Source organism: Mytilus edulis, chromosome 6 (genome assembly GCF_963676685.1).
Source record: "Mytilus edulis chromosome 6, xbMytEdul2.2, whole genome shotgun sequence".
Classification (NCBI taxonomy): domain Eukaryota; kingdom Metazoa; phylum Mollusca; class Bivalvia; order Mytilida; family Mytilidae; genus Mytilus; species Mytilus edulis.
In genome coordinates, this window is record NC_092349.1 from 28,383,775 (window position 1) to 28,405,902 (window position 22,128).

The following is a 22,128-nucleotide window of genomic DNA, read 5'->3' on the forward strand; positions in this document are numbered from 1 at the left end:
TGTACAAAAAATGAATGAAAACAAATATGTAACACATAAACCAACGGCAACCACTAAATTACAAGCATAAACATACTTAATATGGCGGGGTTAAAGATGAAAGCGGGATCCATACATTCCCCTTAGCCTGTGACAGTGGTCTAACAGTACAACATAAAAACGAACTATAAAAATCAGTTGAAAAACTGATTTTTATAGTTCGTTCTTATGTTTTACTGTTACACCATTGTCCCAGGTTAGGGAGAGGGTTGGGATCCCGCTTACATGCTTAACCCCGCCACATTATTTATGAATGTGCCTGTCCCAAGTCTTGAGCCTGTATTTCAGTGGTTGTCGTTTGTTTATGTGTTACTTATTTGTTTTTCGTTTATTTTCTTATATAAATAAGGCCGTTAGTTTTCTCGTTTGAATTGTTTTACATTGTCATATCGGGGTCTTTTATAGATGACTATGGGGTATGGGCTTTGCTAGTTGCTGAAGGCCGTACTGTGACCTACAGTTGTTACTGTCTGTGTCATATTGGTCTCTTATGGACAGTTGTCTCATTGGCAACTATACCACATCTTCTTTTTTATATTTAAATGAGTTGCAGGAAAAATAATTGATTCTGATTAACTAAACGACCATCTATAAATACGAAAATTTGTGTTTGAGAAGATTGTGTGAAAGTGTAGTGTAAAGAGTAGAAAAGACAAGTCAACAGAATCAATATGACCATTAAAGGCACGTATTTAATCTAAAACTCGATTTTTAAATTCCAAACATAGTAAATTCCACTGTGCAGGGAGTACACTGACAAAGGTTAATAATTAAAAGTTAAAATACATGGACTACGATGATAAAAGGTATAATACATGGAGTACAATAACAAAAGGTATATAATAATAGGCTAACACATGGAGTACAATGACGAAAGGTAAATGATTCAAAGTTAAAATACATCGATTACGATGATAAAAGATATAATACAGGGAGTACAGTAAACAAAGAGGCTTTTATACATGATATACATTGAAAATGACACAAGGAAATAATAAAAGGTATGATACACTGGCAAAGGTAAGTAGCAATGCAATGTAAAACATGAAATACACTGACAAAGATAAATTGAAATAGACTATAATACATGGAGTACAATGACAAAGGGTAGATTACAAAATGTATAACAAACGGAGTACAATGACATACTAGGTGAATAACAATGCACTGACAAAGATGTAGAACAATGAAACATTTCTACAAAGGAAGACTATCAAGATCTTTCACATTGAAAAGTTTTGTGTGATAGTTCTATCTCTTAGTTTTGTTGTGTCACTATCGTACCAAAATTTTTCTTATGTGGATTTGAAATTTATAAGTTTCCTTTGTATGATACTATTTTGAAAAATGCTTTAAACGTTTTTCCATTGAGAAGAAATTTTGATTGGTTTTCGTTTTTCACTTAAACTTTCGTGAACTTATCGTAGATTTAGGACAGATCACTATGTAAATAGATAGCATACCTTCTCATCCTTACCGTATAAAGATAAGACGATTTGCTGTCACAAAGTTGTGTATATTTATCGCGGGCATCGTATTTTGCTCTTTTACTTGAACGTAACGTACTCATTTTCCTACCTTTTTATTTACAATATCCTTTGCATCTGTAATTTCTAGAAAAGTGGGACGAGAGATACAAGAGGGACAGTCAAACTATGCCCGCGAAATCGCGGTACGATTCAGAATTCGGCAAATGTTGAAATAAAGAGTTTTAAAATTTTGCAGGCACTACGACAACTAAACATGCGCGAAAGCGTATAAGATACGGATCGATAACGGTCTCCAAAATTGTATATATTCTCGAAATAATACGTTTTCTGTTGACAAAATATTGTTTCAAAGACATCATTTTGAAGTTCAACATATTACACATATACGTAATATCACAAACATTCCAACTTTGTATTGTTTTAAGGGCGTTGCAGCTCAATGTAATCGGTATCTTCCTTTAAAAGTATAGAAACACAGCATACACTGTATAAATCACTTATTTATCTATTGCAGGTTTTCCTTTTTTTTTTATTTACATCTGCTGTAATAGTAAACAAGGTAATTTTGCTATATGAAATCAATGAAACAGTACATTAACAAAATCGTAACGTCGCATGATATGATACACCACAAGGATCAGAAGCGAATTTTAGGCAGAACGGGATATTCAATTTGTATTTCAGTGTCAAATTGATTAGTCTTAACTAGTTATATATTGGTTAAGTTGTCAATATGCACATACAGTGGACAAAGAGTTGTAATCAATTGACGTCTACGTGAAATCAATACTATTGATTAACGTATATACAACTTCTTTCTCTAGAGCAAAACCAAACTACTTCAAAAATGTCTTCGAGTTTATTAAAAGTTCGGAAAGATTTCAAATTGTCTAGATAGCAAACTACGATCGCACACCCATGATCATCTAAGTAAAATTCTGCCCCCTTTTTTGTCCTTTTTATGTTTTCTTTTTTTAATTTTGTATAATTTTTTGGTGTTTGGTTTTCGAAATATTCATTTATTTTTTTTATTTTATTTTTCTGTATTATTATTATTATCTTTTTTCTTCAATTTTCAGTCTTTTGATGCATATTTATATACATATATATTAAATAGATACACTATTCTATACTTGCATGCTCATATAATATTTTTGTTATATATTGCTATAACTGTTAAATGGAGAAGACTTCATAAGTCTGTTTGTATTTTATCCAATTTGTACTTAACTCATATACAGACAACAACGGTGTACACATAAAACAGCAAAGAAGTAATTCAAGTCAGAGGGAGAGGGTGGTTTCAATAACTTTAACATCTTTTCCAATATTTTTGTAGGCTTGGGCGATCATCCGCATTGTTGGTCTTACGTTTCTTTCTTTACAAAACTTCAACCATTTGTCTAAAATTTCCCTGTTCAGCTTCACTAAATCATTTTTCATCTCACAATGTCTCTGGTGTATATCTTCCCATATACAGAAATCCAAACCAAGTTCAATCAGATAGAGTAAGGATTTGTTTCCAATCAAAGGCGCCATTTTGTCAATATCTTTATCAGTTGGAACAAGGTCCCATTTCTCTGGGTCAGTCTCTAAAATATTAAAACAATTGGTTAGTACATGTGACCTTATGCCCCAAATTTTCCTTATTTATTCCGACTTGTCGAAAATCTCCATCAAAAGTTTTCGAATCCATCAAACAACCCTAAAAAAAACTTAAACAAACAAAAACAAGAAACAAGACAGTAAGATGAAAAACACATTCACACATATATACATGTATGTACCCAATTACTAGTAACAATATTGCAAATTCAGAACGATGATCATGACCTTGGTGATAACAAGTACACTAAATACAAGTTCATATATCAATTCCTTATTGTTTGAAAATTGGTATGAATTCAAAACGAAAATACTACATTTATGTATTCGATGTAGCAAAAATATATATTTGTTCTATCTAAATTGTCTAATAGCATGAATAGACAACAGTGAGGGTGGTTGGTTGAAAAACAATTTTGACAAGAGATAATTTCAATTTTCTAATTGTAAACTTTCCGTTTTGATGTAGGAAAATTGCAGCGCCTGTATATGGGCTATATATCTCCAAGTTGGAACGATGCTACAGGCCTTGTACGTCCTTTCATGATTTCCTTGATAGAGAGTTGCTGCTCATTATGAAGCTTTAAAACCAAGAGTTCTAAGTGATGATGTTGAAATCATCCCTTTGTAAATTTTACGGACGCCATCACGAGTTGTTTGACGGGTGCCACATGTGGAGCAGGATCTGCTTATCCTTCCGAAACATCTGATATCACCCCCAGTACTTGGTAGGGTTCTTGTTATTTAGTCTTTAGTTTTCTATGTTGTTTTTTATGTACTATTTATTTTAGCTATGGCATTTTCAGTTAATTTTCGACTGATGACTCTGAATATGTTCGTTTGGTATCTTTCGCATTTCTTCTTTAACATGTACACAAATGCATTTATAATATTAATTATAGTTGCTAAAAATTGCTATTATGAGAATGTTACATTGTTATTCAATTCAAAAATCTTATTTTAAGAGCTTTTACATATTCAGGTTACGTAAATAAACAATCTCTTTATGATATATTTTGAGCAGACAAATAATATTCATACGTATTATCTGAATATGTGGTTACCTTTGCAATGTGTCTTGTTAATTTTTGGTCTTTGGAAAAATAATGTAATTAGGTATCAGCCATGCGTTAATTGTTATTTGCCTTTGCATATCAGCTGAATATTTGTGAAGCATATTTTCGAAATAAGGTTTTTATACCATTTACAATACCAAGTTTTTCAAGTAGAAATTGAATTATGTTCTGATAAATTTTTATTGTGGTGTTGCTGGATTTTTATGATTTACAATTTGTCGCTAAGCACATGCCAGTGTTGCATGTAAGCATAGATGTTGTACATGTACCAACAACTGGAGGAAGTCCTCTTACTTGGCTTCTACATCTATCTGACATACCACCAAAAACAGTTAAGAAGGTTTACTTACCGAAGTCTACGGATGATCCTTTCATTACCTATAAGAAACATTTCCATGCTGTTAGTGTACTCAATACTATTTTTAATACAATATATAGTCGATAAATATGGGGTGAAAGTTATGTATTAATGTTCAAGTTTCATACAACCGTTAAAAAATACAAATCAAGATAGCAAAAAATGATAAACCGAGGGAAACAGATAAACTGCGAACGTATAGAAAACATGATATGATATAGATATAGCTCTGACATGGGATCTTTATTGTATCAGATGTAGAAAACATGATATAATATAAATATAGCTCTGACATAGAATCTTCATTGTATCAGATGTAGAAAACAAGCCATGATATAATATAAATATAGCTCTGATATGGGATCTTTATTGTATCAGATGTAGAAAATATGATATAATATAAATATTGTATCAGATGTAGAAAACATGATATAATATAAATATAGCTCTGACATGGGATCTTTATTGTTTTAGATGTAGAAAACATGATATAATATAAATATAGCTCTGACATGGGATCTGTATTGTATCAGATGTAGAAAACATGATATAATATAAATATAGCTCTGACATGGGATCTTTATTGTATCAGATGTAGAAAACATGATATTATATAAATATAGCTCTGACATGGGATCTTTCTCAGATTGTCAAGAGGTGTATTAAATCTCTTTCAAACGATACAAATCAAGACTATTGGTAATCAAGGCCGCTTCATTGTTACTATGGAAGTCCTTTATTAGACAGATGTGGTTACTGAAAAATCAAAGGTCAGTAAGAATACATACAATCTAAATACCTTGTATTTTAGAATAGAATTCACATATTTGTTTTTTACCCTACGGTGGTGCCTCATTCGGAACTCGAACATTTTATAATATTTCGGAAAACCGAATCCAGTATTGTAATTGGTTGATTTCTGAGTCTGAGTATGATGAATATTGAGAAAAGTAGTGTTAAGCTTATAATGATCAAATGTTAAAGCTACAGAATTGCAATAAATGTGATGTAACAGTCTAAAATAGATCTGTATTATTAGAATGCACTAACTCTACAATATAAAATCATCATAGCCTTGAAAAATTAATAAAGTCAAATTGGAAGATACAAAACAATTTACCTTGCAAAGAGTGTGAGGAGTTTGTATGTGTCCTTCCTCTACAGCTTCCTTAATTTGTCTGAATGTCAGTGTTGATTTGTCGTGACAACGACGTAGTACTTTGAATTTCAGTACTTCTGGTTCACTTTCAAATTGATAGAGATCGCTCCAGTTAATGTATGGAAGTCCAAGATAGGTAACCAATTCCCGGATCTCATCTAAATTGTACAATGAGGAAAGCCGACACAAATGAAGAGCTGTCGGAATTTCACTCAAGAACGCTTCATGTGTAACTGTAAAACATAGCGTTATGGTAATGTGTTATTATAGTGTTCGGTTATTGGGTCTGATGTGTTATTATAGTGTTCGGTTATTGGGTCGGATGTGTTATTATAGTGTTCGGTTATTGGGTTGGATGTGTTATTATAGTGTTCGGTCATTGGGTCGGATGTGTTATTATAGTGTTCGGTTATTTGGTAACACGTTTTCTGTGTTTGTATATTATAACTTGTCAAAACGTGTTCTTAAGAAAGGATTCTGCCTTTAGTGTTTGAGAAAATTTAGACAGTATACAGTATGAATTATTTTGCCTTCTGCAATAAATAAGTTTCGTATAAGAAATTGAATGCGTTTACTTGTCAGTCACAATGACAAATTCTTAGGCGAGTTTAACACAAAAAAGGTTCATTGTTTCCCGTTGACTAATTATAAGAATATGCCTTGTTAATGCTTAGTTAAAATAACCCTCGACTTCATCATCGGTTATTATATATCAAATTCAATGATTTTAAGAAGCTCGATATTCTAGATTAATATATATATTATAATATTATATATTTGTATCACACTTGGGTAAATTACGGTTATTTAAATGTAATAAGGAAGTCAACTAAGTTATTTGATCTTGTATACGCATATGTACTTGTCAATATAATGGAATTGATGCCACTGTCATACAAGTGTTCCGTTTATCTATCTTTAAAACCACTTACAATCAAACATTTTTTTTACATACGAAAACGCCTGCACCATTTCAGGAAAATTTAAGTTGTAATCTATTCGTTTGATGTGTTTAAGCTTTCGATTTTGCTATTTGATTAGATACTTTTTCTTTTGAAATTTCCTCGGAGATCAGTATTTATTGTTAAATCAAAGATCGTGGAGTACCGCTATATTACACCCTTAAACAATATATGTACATAGTATAAACTAAACAATCATGTGGGCAATTTAAATTTCTCCATGTAATAGGTATCTAAATCGTATGTTTGCATTCAATTTTCAATGTTATATGTTCAATTTGATATAAGTATGCGTGACAATGAAAACTTTTTCTAAAAACATTAACATGCGAAGAAATAGTTCATTTCTATGGGGTTCAAACTCTTAATTGGAGATACAAAATAAAATTAAAAAAAAATAGTTTTTAAGTCGTTTTTTAAATTCATTGTCACTCCTATAAATTACAATCTGATACGATACGGAATAACAGCGTTAAACTAAAGTTAGAAGATACGGAATGATTGCCGTTGAATTAACTATAAAATACAATTGATGAACGAACAGAACTATTAACAATTGCCATAGATGCAAATGGAATGCTTGACTTGCTATAACACTAGATTTAACACACCGAATTTTCGTTTCGGAAAATGCCTGTACCAAAATCAGGAATATGATAGTTGGTAAACAATCGTTTTGTTTGTTGATTAATTTATGTTTTGTCATGCTTTATGAACTGAGGCTTTAGAGTTTGATATTTTTGTTTTACTTTTTTACCTTAGTTTTAACTTTAAACATGTTAAATAAAGGACTGTTTTCTGTGCAATTTATGTTTTTATTCTTATTAAACTCAGTTATATATTGTCGATGATGAACAAAGCTGGATTTTTTACTCTACAGCTGGTAGGATTGTCTGCCTGTACTTAAAACTACAGATAAATAGTTACCTACCTGGACAGTTTAATTCACAATGTATTTCTGATTCCTAAAATACAGGGATAAATCAATGAAATTTTGCAATTTCTTAAGTTGATGAAGAAAATTAAAATCAAATCTTAGCACAATACAAAGTTTTTTTCACTTTCAATCAGACAACTTTAAACTGATAAAATTCATTTCATACTTCTTTGAATTTTATAAATGAGGTACCAGTATTTTAAAAGATTGAATAAATAATGCTACGTTTCAAACCAACAGTTAAAGCAAAACTTTTAGAAAACCAGGGATGTAGTAATCGTACTCTGTTATCGTTACCGATAGTGAGTGATCAAATTTTGTCCAGTCATCGAAAGTAATCTGCAATCAAAGACATGTTAGATTATTCATAATCTTATTTTAATCGATTACAGCCAAACATATCATATTATTATCGATTACTTTCCGATACAATTCGATAATTTTAGTTAAGAAGTTTGATGAAATAAAACAAATTGAAACATGAGATATGTATGTAATGATCACTTAATAGTACAGATAAAATATTATGCATTTTTAAGAGTTTATAAAACGCCTAGTTTCTATATATTATCTTTAGTTGCATTATGATCAACCATATATTTTTACTGTACAGCCAGCTGTTGAAACAAGTGACTGTACATGCCCATCTATAATCTATAAAATATCCAAATAAAAAAAAAATATTTAAAGTAATAACATATCCCCATTTTAAGATCTGTATTAAGCATTTGTTAAGTTAAAGTAGTAAGTTTTTATGTTTTAAAAGTCCTAAAAGTATAATTTTCAATTAAACATGGAATTTTGCTTAGAATAGATAAATAGTTGATTTGTTATAATGTTGATATGATTCAAATAACTATCTGCAGCCTTAATAGTATTATGTGTAGCTTATTCTTTAGTATAACATTTGATATGTGTATTAATAACGCCTTAAATAAATCACGTGGCTTAATTACATATAAAATAGGTTAGATTTTCCTTATTCATCATTGATGGAACATAAGTAGAGTGTACTCAGAGTATTAATAGACATATTGAGTTACCTTTTCTGTTATCCAACGAGACAGCACAAACTGTTCGTGTTCTATTTTATGTTTTTGACATATCCAACTCTCATCGATTGTGTTAAATTCCTCAATGGATAGCAAACACGGATCGTCAACAACACTGCAGCAAAGGTTCAGTTGAAAAGACCTTGCGTTAACATCACACTTCTCACTGCTGGTTTGTATATAAAGATGGCTGATGTTCTGAATGGCAGATTTTAAACATTCACAGATACTTGAAGCCAGGTCTTTCATTATAAGAATTTTCTTCCTAGCATGAACAAGACGGACAAAAATCCTTTCGTCCTCGCACAGAATATGGATATCTAATGACGGATCAATCGTAAATACTGCAGATCTATGGAACAGCATGTCATCCTTTGTCTCACCGTATTTCTTCACATCAAAAATACTGAGGCAGTAAGTGATAAACCTGAATGATAAAGCTGGAGGTATTATTGCGTCATTTGAATTGAATGATATTCCAATGTTTCTTTCACTGAAGGATGGAGATAGAAGGTATCCAGTATCATCTTTAGTCTGGACCATACTTGCAACATAGTAAAAGTCAGCTGGTATTCGATTGTGATTAGGATCATATCTCTTTGGTTCGACTAGTATATCAAGGTGAGTCATCACTGCTAATAAGTAGTCGTTGCGTTTTTTAAACATGCGATATTTCCTATTTCTCCAAAGTTCTTTTATTGCAAATTTAGAGATGACCCCTTTTTGGCTCATTAGATCCCATAAAGCCTCTCGTTGCCTTTCCCCTTTACAGAACCTTTTATCTGTGATTATAGATTTGAAAGCATCAATGAGATATGTTGGCAAAAGTATAACATGTTGATCCAATCCTGGTTCATCAAAATATAGAATTTTGCCAATAGCATGCTGGAATTTCAGGAAAACCTTGAGTTCAGCATCTGTCAAGGGTCTGATAGGGTGTTGAGTGTTAATATGTCTCAAATCATCAAATGTTATTACATTTATATCCTTTCTGATAAGATTTTCGAATTCTAATTCTAGAGGGATAAAGCATTTTGGTAAGTTCTGTCCCCATGTTGGTTGGAGTTTTGATTCTCGTATAATACTTGTTTTGATCTTTGTCATTTCTGGGTCATTTTTGTTTCTAGCATTTACGAATATTCTGTCTTCGATAACCAAATGTGACATCAGTGGGGTTCCCTGAAACATGCTCTTTACGTCTCCGTATAGTTGCTCTCTCGTTGTTTCAACTTCACTCTATAAATACGATACTTTGTACACATAATAATTTAAGTTTGACTTTAAAACTAATTGTATAATACCACAAGATCATAGTACGTCATATCCAGATGCATACAAACAAGGATCGAACAAAAATTTCCCCTTGAATTTGACAGATACATTTCATTGCAGTAAACAATATCTGTGTCATATGCATACATCTTTGGTGGTTTCAAGCACACACAACGTTTATGCTAAATTTTTATAGATCAATTTGTAAACTTGAGTTTATATGGTTACTTAAGCTTGTACAGAGGAAGACAACTGATGAAAGTTTCATTAGTTAACTTCGACTTAACTTTTTTCTCTTATATGCAATGAAATGATATGTTATATTTTGTTTATAAGTACTAGATAGAATAAACATTACCCATGCCAAGTACATGTATTTCTTTATTTAAACAAAAATAAATTCTGCACAGACTAATAGGGGAACATCAATGGTGGTATAACACCTAAGGAATTTAAAATCAATCATTTGTTTCTTAATTCAAATTAAGTCTGTCAGTAAGAATTATAATGCATACAACTAAATATCAATAAGAGTAGGATCACCTCTAATATAAACATCTCTACAACAGACAAAAAACTAACAACAATGAATATGTTTTACCATTAAAAAACAAATGAAATAAATTAGTGATATATAAACCATATATTGCATTATTTAAGTGCATACGCTAAAGTTATGTACTCACCTGTTTTATTTTGTCTTTATGTGTAAAGACAATCATTATTTTCGGAAATCCATGCTGGCTCCCTTTGCAGTAGGTCACAATTGTATTTATCCAGAATCCCAAATAATCTGTTAACAAACGAGATATAACATAATTAAGGGAAAATAACACACTATCAACGGATAAATAAACTCATCTTAGATATCAGAATGGAAACTATATACTTCCACAAGACGCGCTTTTCGTCTACAAAAGACTCATCAGTTACGCCTGAATAAAAAAAAAGTTAAAAAAAAGCCAAAGCAAGTACGAAGTTAAATATCACTGAGGACCAAAACATCCTAAAGGTTTTGCCAAATATAGCTAAAGTAGTCTATTCTTAAGTTTGACAATGCTTAGTATTTCCAAAATTAATGTTTTTGTAAACAGTAAATTTATAATTATGACTATATCACCATAAAGTGTTAACACATAGTTGGTGTTGGCTTGTTAATATATGGCCAAAGTTGGATACACAATGTCCTACCAAAGTTCATTAGGAAACAGTTCGGCTATTGTTTGACCAACAAGTTCCCACCAAATTTTTAGTGGTATTTGGGTCATTACTGGACCAACAAAATAGTGCATATATATTTTATTATCGTTATTAGTTTGATGAAACATAATGCAATCATTGATATAAGATATCAATTAAAATTATAAATGTAATGTATACGTTTTTTTCCAATCATATTTTGTGACTGCCTTATATATTCCTCCACAAGTGACAGTCAATTAATTTATTTCGCCTGATTCAATATTAACTCTCATTCCAACACACATGGTATATGTATTTCAGACTCTAACATATGTGGAATATACATTTGTTGTGTGAAATATAATTTCTAAATCGAATGTTAATCTGAATTAGTTATACTTGTTTTTCACAACAGTTACAACAGGCTTGATCATGCGCACTGTTAAAGGTTCGAACCACCTTAATGATAAATACATGTTTTCATGCTATCTCGTGATATCACTGTCTTCGCAACAGTTACAACAGGCTAGATCATGATTACCGATGTATAGTTCTGTCACTGGCTACTATACCAAAGTATGTTATTAGTATTCCATCATTTTCGTTCGTACCAATTTATGTTGATTTAAGAAACCTGAAATTTTCGTGGATACTTGATTGTTTGGTTTTGCTTGATTTGCATACAATCTTTGATCGCATCGCAATAAGTGACGCTGTAAGTGGATTAAAGTTGTAACGTGGTGAATCCATATACATCCCAGTCAGTAAATTTTGTAGAGGGTTCATGACGTCCCGTCTACCATTAATGGTTACGTAATATATTAACAATTGCATCCGTAGGGGTTAGTAGCCAACCATGTAATTTATAACAGAAGATTTGTAATTATTTGAACCTGTAATTCGTAATTCACCTGTACAATCATAATCTACGAAAATTGGTATCGAACTAATAATAATGAATAAGTGAATGACAGGGTTCATGTTCACCAATATGACTGAAATGATCATATTTGATTTATAACAAACTAACACGTATATATGTATATCCAAATTTCAAAAAGACTAAAATGAATAATTGTAATGCAATTATTTTGCTGTTGTTCGCTGTCAGTTCAAAAATAGACATGATTCGGGGATGGGTGTATTACTACACAGTCTTGCTTACTTGTTTATTTTGTAAACAATGGCTTACCTAACTGTATGATTTGAATATGTATCGAAATATATTTAGTTTATTGATTTTGAGAATGTAACTTTTGGTTCCGGTTAAGTTTATAGAAAAGAGGGACGAAAGATACCAGAGGGACAGTCAAACTTATATACCAATGTTTCCTACTACTGTTAATTTATCGACAGCGACGTCACTGTTATCCTTTTGTTTATATGATGTGAATTTCCAAAACCAAAAGTATCATTTTGTACTAAGTGAGGGCTGTCATAATAGAGCGAATACAAAGCAAAAACTGCTTTTGGGATGATATCATATGTATATTGAAGTGACTCCCATTATTTGCACCATGATGAGCACGTTTGAAATTTATGAGTATATTGAATGTGTTGTGCACATATACATGTTATTACTTCATGTTAACTTATTATACCTCTTGCTGTTTTCGGTCCACTTTTCCCTGGTAAATATTGTTCAAATTGACATGGGTCATCAAGGGCTCTACTACCATCCAGTACAATCAAATAGATTGCTCGATATGACAGGAAACTTTGGTGCGTGGAGTAAAAGATATCTTGACCTCCAAAGTCCCATATTATCACGGGAGCTATATGTTTTTGATGTAACTTTTTCTTTCCTACTTTCAAAGATTGCTTTAAAATGTGTTTTTCCGTTATCGATACCTTTATTTCTTTCACTTCTTTGGAAACTCCAAAGAATCGTTTAAGTTTTGTTATTATTCCAGGATCAGTAACAGATTCTACAGAATGTGTCAAACCAGATGTTGCTTGCTCTTCTTCAGATAATTCAGTCAAAGTTTTCAATTGCTCAATTGGGGCATGTATGGTCAAATCTTCTGGAAAACTGCTATTTTTTGTACCACCTAGAACCAAAGGCAATCCTGGATTTAGCTTATATTTTTGTGATTCATTTTCTGTTGGATTCTCAAAATGAGTTTTGTCTTTAAATTCTTCACATTGGGTATCTTTATCTGAATAATTTGGTTGTTTGCTTGAACTTACTGGATTACTTGCCATTTGCCTGCTTTTATATGAGTCTCTCTGTTGTAGTACGTCGGCTTGCAAAACCTTTGGCATTGGTCTTTGGACACATGTCACATGTCTTTGTTCTTTGATATCACATTTTGTTTTATCTACAACAAGTGGGACATTCTGTATGAGGTTGTCGTCTAAAGGATGATCCTGATGTTCTTGTAGATCAAGATGTACATTTTGTACTTGTATTTCGTCAGAAGGATCATCTCGTATTTTAACTGGTCTAAGATGGACGTTTGATACTGGTCTTTCGTTATTTGGATCACCTTGTTGGTTATGTACATCTAGAAGAGCATTTGTGATTGGTCTGCCGCCTTCTATACCTTGCGTTGGATTATTCCAATCCCCTTGTTCTCTTGATCTGCTATTATCCCTTTCTGCTTCGACTGTAATATCTTGCATTTCATTTTTCTCCCTAAATTCTATATGTTGTTCGTTACCCTGAACAGAGGCACCGGCTATTAGACTTTCGGTATACCGTTTGCTTAAATCAGTGGGCAGTCCTGTTGAAAGACTGCTAGTAGGAATTTCCAATGGTTTATGTCTTAATGACCTACTGAAGGTCAATTCCTCTAAAGAAAAATCTAGAAATAGAAAGTAAGTCATAAAGTCTGAGTTAATTTATACGATATATTTGGTTAACAGTTTGATTCAGAAGAAACACCGACATAGCTAACTAATGCAATTGATTATCTAATTACTACCACAATTTGATATAAATTGGTATTAATAAATGTTATATCAGTATTACATATCTTATTTTGAGTTCTATCCTATTTTCAGGAAATACATTTTAGAAATTCAAACTTGACGTTACTTTGTGTGTTGAGGACTTTGGCTAACTCGACTGTGAATTTTCATGTGCTGGTTTAGGTTGTATTGTGTGTCCGGTTTTTTTTCTGTAGTTAGTCACTACTTTGTTTTACCATGCATAAAAAGTAAAAACACAAAAATACTGAACTCCGAGGAAAATTCAAAAAGGAAAATCAAAAATCAAAAGGCAAAATCAAAAGTCCAAACACATCAAACGAATGGATAACAACTGTCATATTCCTGACTTGGTACAGGCATTTTCTAATGTAGAAAATGGTGGATTGAACCTGGTTTTATAGCTAGCTAAACCTCTCACTTGTATGACAGTCGCATCAAATTCCATTACATTGTCAACGATGCATGAACAAAACAAACATACTCAAAAAGTAAAAATGTCAAAAATAGGGGTACAACAGTCAATATTGTGTTATCATCTTAATATCACTACATAAACAACAAATGTAACAAAGTAGCACAAAAAGGCATACATCAAATTTAACATTCTCATTTTGCTTTTCTTATACGGCTGAATTTATCTATGTAAAGTCTACCCATAAATAAAAGAAGGTTTTCATTACTGGTGTAAAATTGCGCGTTTGAAATTCGCACAGGTAGACATAAAAATAATTTTGTCGTATGACGGCATACATAAATGCAGACTCACGTAAAGTAGATATAACAAAAAACAGACTTACAGTAAAAATAATAAATAAAATAATGGTGTGGTTCAAAGTATGACGGGACACATATGTACAGTTTCACGTCAAATACGGCTGAATTTATCTATGTAAAGTCTACCCATAAATGATAGAAGGTTTTCATTACTGGTGTAAAATTGCGCGTTTGAAATTCGCACAGGTAGACATAAAAATAATTTTGTCGTATGACGGCATACATAATGCAGACTCACGTAAAGTAGATATAACAAAAACCAGATTTAACAGTAAAAGTAATAATAATGAATAAAATAATGGTGTGGTTCAAAGTATGACGGGATACATAAGTACAGTTATTTATTTATAATTATATAGTCATTTTATAAAAAAAAGTATCGTTTACAAACGTATAAATTATTCTAAATGATCAGGAAGTTCTTATCCCAGGCAGAAAACCCTAGCCGTATTAGGCACAACTTTTTTGAACCTTTGGTCCTCAATGCTCTTTAACTTTGTACTTGTTTTTGGCTTTCAAACTTTTCATCTGAGCGTCACTAGTTTTCCTTGTGTGGACGAAACGCGCGTTTGGCGTATTGAATCTGGTACTTTGTGTAAGCTATATTCGTGAGTTTCTCTGTCATATATGTTCTCCAATTTATTTGTATCGTTGTCCTGTCATGACATGTTGTCATTTTAATGTTATATTAAAAATTGCCATCAAAGCGGGAGGTTTGGCATGCCACAAAACCAGGATCAACCCACCATTTTTTTTTTCTTAAAATGTCCTTTACCAAGTCAGGAACATAGCCACTGTTATATTATAGTTCGTTTCTGTGTGTGGTACATTTTAATGTTGTGATTCAATTGCGTCATAGTTCTCCTCTTATAATTGATGTGTTTCGTTCAGCTCTAGTATGTAACCCAGATTTGTATACTACTGTTGCCTTTATTTTATTTTGGTTAGGTATCAAAGGTACCAAGATTATAATTTAATACACGCGTTTCGCTACATTAGACTCATCAGTGACGCTCAGATTAAAATAGTTGTAAAGTTAAACAAGTATAAAGTTGAAGAGCATTGATGACCCAAAATTCTAAAAAGGTGAGCCAAATACGGCTAAGGTATTCTATTCCTGACATAGGAAAATCCTTAGTTTTTCGAAAAAAAATCAATGTTTTGAAATAGGTAATTTATAAGAATGACCATATAATTGATATCCATGTCATCACCGAAGTGCTGACTACTGGGCTGGTGATACCGTTGAACAAAACGTCCACCAGCAGTGGCATCGACCATAACTCATCACATGAACAAAAATACATGTGGACGTGGCCGGGTTCTTGTACATCCCCACAAAAAAAGACGCAAGCTACAGATCGGAAAGTACTCGTAGTTAACTGACAGTTTGTTCAAAGCCACTAACAACTAATATAAAAAACATGCATTCATGACTAAATTAGTAATGCGTACACATGCAACATTCAATAGATTTAGTGTAAACACGTCATAAACATTTAGAGAAAAATATGACCTCGTGCAATGCCAAGATACAGGTATCGACAGGTTGTAGATCCCTGAATGTGTGTATATATATATATATATATATATAACATATTAGTTATATATAGTGTGCTTTTAATAATAGTTCCCTGTATGATAAAGGAAAAAAGCTTCAATGTAGTAACAATCCAATTTGAGAACATAAATGAAACAAAAAGTAAATAAATGTCTGAGACGCGTGAAGATGGCTTTACATCCAGCAAACACGATTGCTGAAATTGATTCGAAGGGATATTCTTTAGAAATATATTCAAATTTAAAGTCTAGACACCTTTCAACACCGTTAAACACTATTCAACACCGATAAACCATCCGCAACATCGTTGCACACAGATCAACCCTGTATGGAAGCGTTAAACACTACACACTTGACTTCTAAGATGTCTGATTACATGCACTTGATTCGACACGGTACGATACGCAAATCAATAAGTCAGCATACGAGACTTGAAGACAACTTATTTCAAGGACAGGTACTATTTCGGATCAACATAACCAAAGTGTCTTAAATATTTATTCCCTTTATTGAAAACAAAATGTCAAGTTAAAGTTACAAAATTTATAATATCTATTATAATTCATTTTTTTATGTAACAATCTTTATCATTGTCTAAAAGTTACCTTCAAATCCACATTTCAATATTATCGAAAATAAAGCAACATTACATAATAATCGCCGTTTTAATGTGATTCTAATCAAATCTGAATCGTAAAATATTGATTTGACGGTCTCAAACTTCCATGTTACTGTCTCAGTTACAAATCGCCAGTAAAACTGCATTTACGACTGCACATAAATCGCCAATTGACGGTGGCAACTCTTCAATTACAGTACTGTTATTTCTTAATTATCTGCATCAGAGTGTGGACTACTTCTTTTTTGATACGTAAAAGGACGAAAAACCCTCTAGCAGTGACATCGATCCGTTTTTGGTAAAAGTCATCTAAGATGTAAAATAGAAATACGGTGATGTGGTGTATTTGTCAATGTGACATCTATGGACAAAAAGTCAAATGAAGTGGATGTAAGCTATTATAGTTAATCATGCAGCCTTACGCAACCAGAAAACAACACACTTTTTTTTTAATTTTTTTTCCCTTGAAAAATATTCTGATCCCCAATTTGAAAAGAAAACAAAAATATTCTGGTCATACAGATGATAAAAAAAATATTCTGAATCCAGAGTTTCCCCATACATTATAGTGTTATATATTCAAGAAAAACATAATTGATTGCTAGCATTGAAAAATACTGAATAAAAACGTTCGTGCGAAAAGAAATAACATTCATAAACCCCCCGCCACTTTTTAAGTAAAGTGGTTGCTCCTTTATAAAAGCCATTTTGATGATTTGCAGTAGTTTAAAGATACTAAAGATGTCGCGATTACGCATAGGAACACGTAGGCTGCAGTAGCGTTATTATGCATTTCTATCTTTTCTGTTTGTTTCAAATAATATATCATATCCAAGGAGTATTTGGCAAAGGGATTGGGTAATGTTTTCTATTTTATTTCTACGTGTATCTTAACGGATCTGAGATACGAGACAAACAATATATTTACCAAACATTTTTTTAATAATGCAATTATGAGTGAATCGTTGTTTGAGTAAAGACCAGTGGCAAATGTTTCTGTGTACGTCCAGTTTATTCGGGAAGACCTTTTCAAATACATTACGTGTTCGGCAATGATGATGCTTTGAGTCTTGATAAGGGGTTAATAAAGCTACGTAAAGGTATTTTTTGGTTTTATAGCAAATGAATATATCAAGTTTAGACAAATATTTCTGTATAGAACTTTATAAATAATTGTTATAAATATCAATTTTATTTAAAAATCGTTTCTTCCTTAAATATACATGGTAAAACTAATGTTGTAATTGCCCAGTTGTGTGTACACTTAACCTACACAAGGCGTACATTGACTATCGACTGCATCTAGACAAAACATGATTTAAACTACATGTAAACATTGAGTTTTATCAATGGGAACGTAATTGTGTTTAGTTTACGTGTGAGTTACAATAACACACAACCAAGTTTAGGTAAATGTGAACACGGCCTAACTCATCATGGTTCACTCATATCTATCCAATATACGAACTCAAGGTATTTAGAAAAAAAGTTGGTAGAATGGTTTGTTGCGGTATGACGGAATAACGTAATGTAGGATTGACGGAAAGTCGAAATAATTTCTGTTGCGGGGCCATAAAAATGATGGTTACATAAACATGTATTAATTTTATAATTCGAAGGCTACATAAAAATCAACTACAGATGCCACAGTCATTTGATCTTAGTTTTCATTGCTAATTGTATTCTTGCATTATGCTTATGATGACATTTACTTCCACTTGGTACCATAGCTTTTCCGCAACTGCACGTACTGATTCTGCACGAACCTTTTGAGTTATACCTGTTGTTTGCGAGTGACAAGCTAGCCTTCTTTGCAGCTGTAGTCATATTGAGGTCTCGAGCCGTTCCGATGTGTCTACGGTGTTTTTAAAGGAAGCTCTAGATCTCCTATATCGTAACATGACTGCAGTTCCCCCATTTAATAGAAAACATTAAACACACTCTGGTCCTTGTCTGTGTTGTCATCTACTTTACACAATACACTTAGTAATTCACCAGAAGCCCTGTCAATCACCGCTATACGTAAAGTATCAAAACTTTCTTTTATAATATGTGCATATTTTGTTGATATCTTTTTGTTGTAGTTACAAGTAAAAGTAACTGTGTGAAACTGTTTTTTTTTTTTTTAGTTAATATCTTTTTTTATAAATATAAAAAAAAAACTCCTTTTAAAAGACGTGACAACTGGAAAGGTCAGACCTGGTTATTTTAAAAGTTTTGAATTACACGTGTTAACAATCACGATAATACGTGTACGGTCGGACTATACGTGTATGTTCGGACCATATGAGTAAATATCCATATATATGGTCATGACCATAACGTATGGTCCAAATACTCATATGGTCCAGAACAATGTCACAAAACCTTCAAGAATATGATGCTATCTTGCAATATCTAAGAGAAGAAAGATACCAAAATGACATTCAAGCTTAGTAGTCGAAAATAAACTGGATAAAAAGAAAGATAAAAAAGAAAGTTACCAACAACAGTATACAACAAACAACTGACCAACGCGAATCTCTCCAAAAACTTTGAGTGATTTCAGGTGCTCCGAAAGAATAAGCAGATTCATTTTGATTGACATTGCATACATCAGGGACAAACGCCATCCATATGTCAAGAAGACCGCAGAACCGGCAACGTCTCGGAAATAATAGTGTTTAAATGGTCGACGTCACACAGGCGACGTCACCTTGTCTTTTGTTAGTAACAATTTAACGTTAAACTGTAAAGCGTTTGTTTATTTTATTCAAGATAGATAATATCGATAGTGCTGTGACTAGTAACGTTACCGAAGCTCAAATCGTAGTGCCGTTACCAGATTTTTACGAAAATTGGCAGACGCACAATACAATTCTGAATTCGATAGAGATGAGCTGTTAGCCACATACATGTACGAAAACTAACTACTGAAGAAGAAATTACCCAACACACCGAAAGAATTGTGAACGCATCGTAAACAGTCAGAAATCGTGGAAACAGGTGAACATACTACAAATTGTGTTACTTAACTGAAACATTTTAGGATATCTATAAATAAAACATCGCATCATATTTCTAATCAAACATCACATTCATCTTATCAAGTTTTAAATGTAGAAACTCCATCGTTGAGCCCTGCTTGTTCGCTTGACATTGTACAAACACATAATGTTGTCACGTTATGACCACAGTCAAATAATGCCGTTCGAATTTTACAAGCGACAAGTGAAGCTATGCTGTTCCTTCTGGTATATCTATCAATCATCGATTGTCAAAATTAACATTACCAACATTGAATACCAATTAATTAGAATGGCATTTTTGGGGGGATTCTTACGAATCAGCAGTTCATTACAACCTAGCACTGACAGAGGTTCAAAAGTTTAATTATTTGAAGACCCAATTAGAAAACAAAGCAGTTCAGACCATTGCCAGATTTTCTCTAATTAACGCGTACTATGCAAATCAAAGCCGTTAATGTTTGATAGAGAGATTTGAACAGTCTCAAAAAATTACACAAGCACATCTACAAGCACTGCTTGATATAACGCCATCCCGAAATGACATAGTAAGCCTGAGATTTTTTTGCGACAAAATGGAGAGTTTAGTTAGAGGACTTAAATCGCTTTGACAGACACATGACTCCCACTGTAATTTCTTAGTTCCAATGGTAATCAATAAACTGCCGGAATAAATTAAAAATCATCTCGTTTGGGAGCTTTCAGTTGTACGTTAAATTTGCTATAACGACATTTTTGAAGAGGTATACATACAAAGATCTAAATAATAGAAGACGGACATGTTATGAAGACAGAGAGCGATATTTCGACTTCAGCCTTTTTCGCCGGAGCTAAAACACAAAGAAAACACAACGCAAGTACTAGAAATGCAAATCAGCATTTAACAGCTAACCCGTGAATTATCTGTAAAGATATTCATTCGACAGCCAATTTGCCGAAAATACGCAATTTAGACAAACGTCGTGCTATCGTTAAACGAAACGATATATGTTTTAACTGCCTCGGTACACATCGCATAAGGAGTACAAATCGAAAAGCTCATGTCGTAACTGTAGCGAACAAAACAAAAAGACTCGCCGACACGAATGATTATGTTCACAGTTATAAGAACGAAAGTACTGTAGTAAATCTGTGAAGGATACTGTGATTCATGAAAACTCAGAAATTTTACAATTGTCAGCACAAATGTACTGCTGAAAACCGCAGTGACCCCAGTTTAGTCAGACCGTTATTGTACAGACACGAATATTTTGTTTGACGTAGGCACTGAAAGGTTTTTTGTAACAGAGAGTCTTGCACTTTCTTTAAACCAACTTTCGATGAAACGAACACTTATGTTAGGTGACTTGATAAAGCCACAGTTTAATATGTTGACACTAAAACTGGACATAAAACCCAATACAAGTTTAAATCGTATTATAGCTACGCCGTTACAGAACCACATACGCTATATTGACAAGAACAGTAAGTACTTGATAATACTTAAGCTCTCTCATCCAGTTACTAAACATAATACTTTAGAAATTTCCCTATTACTTGGAGCCGATTTTTATTGGGAAATAGTTGAACATAAAGTTGTAAGCGGAAACGGACCAACCATAGTCAAATTGAAACTAGGATATTTACTTCCTGAACTGCTACATTCAGGAGAAACCAAGATCAACAGCGTCTAGTATTTTCAATGTACTTATTTTACGTAAAACATAGGAACACGACTTAGAAGCTTTGAAGCTTGAATCTTTAGGAATTGAATTTCCAGAGGTTCACGAAAAAGAGTATGATTATGTACGAAGTTACCAAGTGATGCAATTGAATTTCGTGGCAACTCATATCATGCAAAATTAACATGGAAACACAACAACAATAAAAGAGAAACACTAAAACTTTTTATGGATTTTTGATGTAAAGTGATCGTGCATATTTGTTTGAAAATATGCTACACAATGATTATGGACTGTTAATGTAGTGCGATTTTGTTTTATGGACTACGTTAGTTCAACTGTGAAAGAACTGTGAAAGCTTTCAAGTTTATTATCACACATTGATATCCACCAACAGCAAGGCATGCTACGTTTTTACCAGACAATGATCGGTTAAGTGCTT

At 32.5% G+C, this 22,128-nt stretch overlaps 1 protein-coding gene across 1 annotated transcript in view; it reads right to left on the bottom strand.

Moving 5' to 3' along the window:
- Positions 1-372: 372 nt before the first annotated feature.
- Positions 373-22,128, bottom strand: part of LOC139527472 (uncharacterized) — a gene marked incomplete in the record, with an annotated part of 613,988 nt that continues 592,232 nt past the window's right edge. Inside the window, 7 exon segments of the mRNA XM_071322951.1 lie at positions 373-3,121; positions 4,561-4,588; positions 5,689-5,960; positions 7,621-7,654; positions 8,670-9,914; positions 10,637-10,743; positions 12,734-13,934. Of these exon segments, the coding sequence (XP_071179052.1) occupies positions 2,814-3,121; positions 4,561-4,588; positions 5,689-5,960; positions 7,621-7,654; positions 8,670-9,914; positions 10,637-10,743; positions 12,734-13,934 (3,195 nt within the window).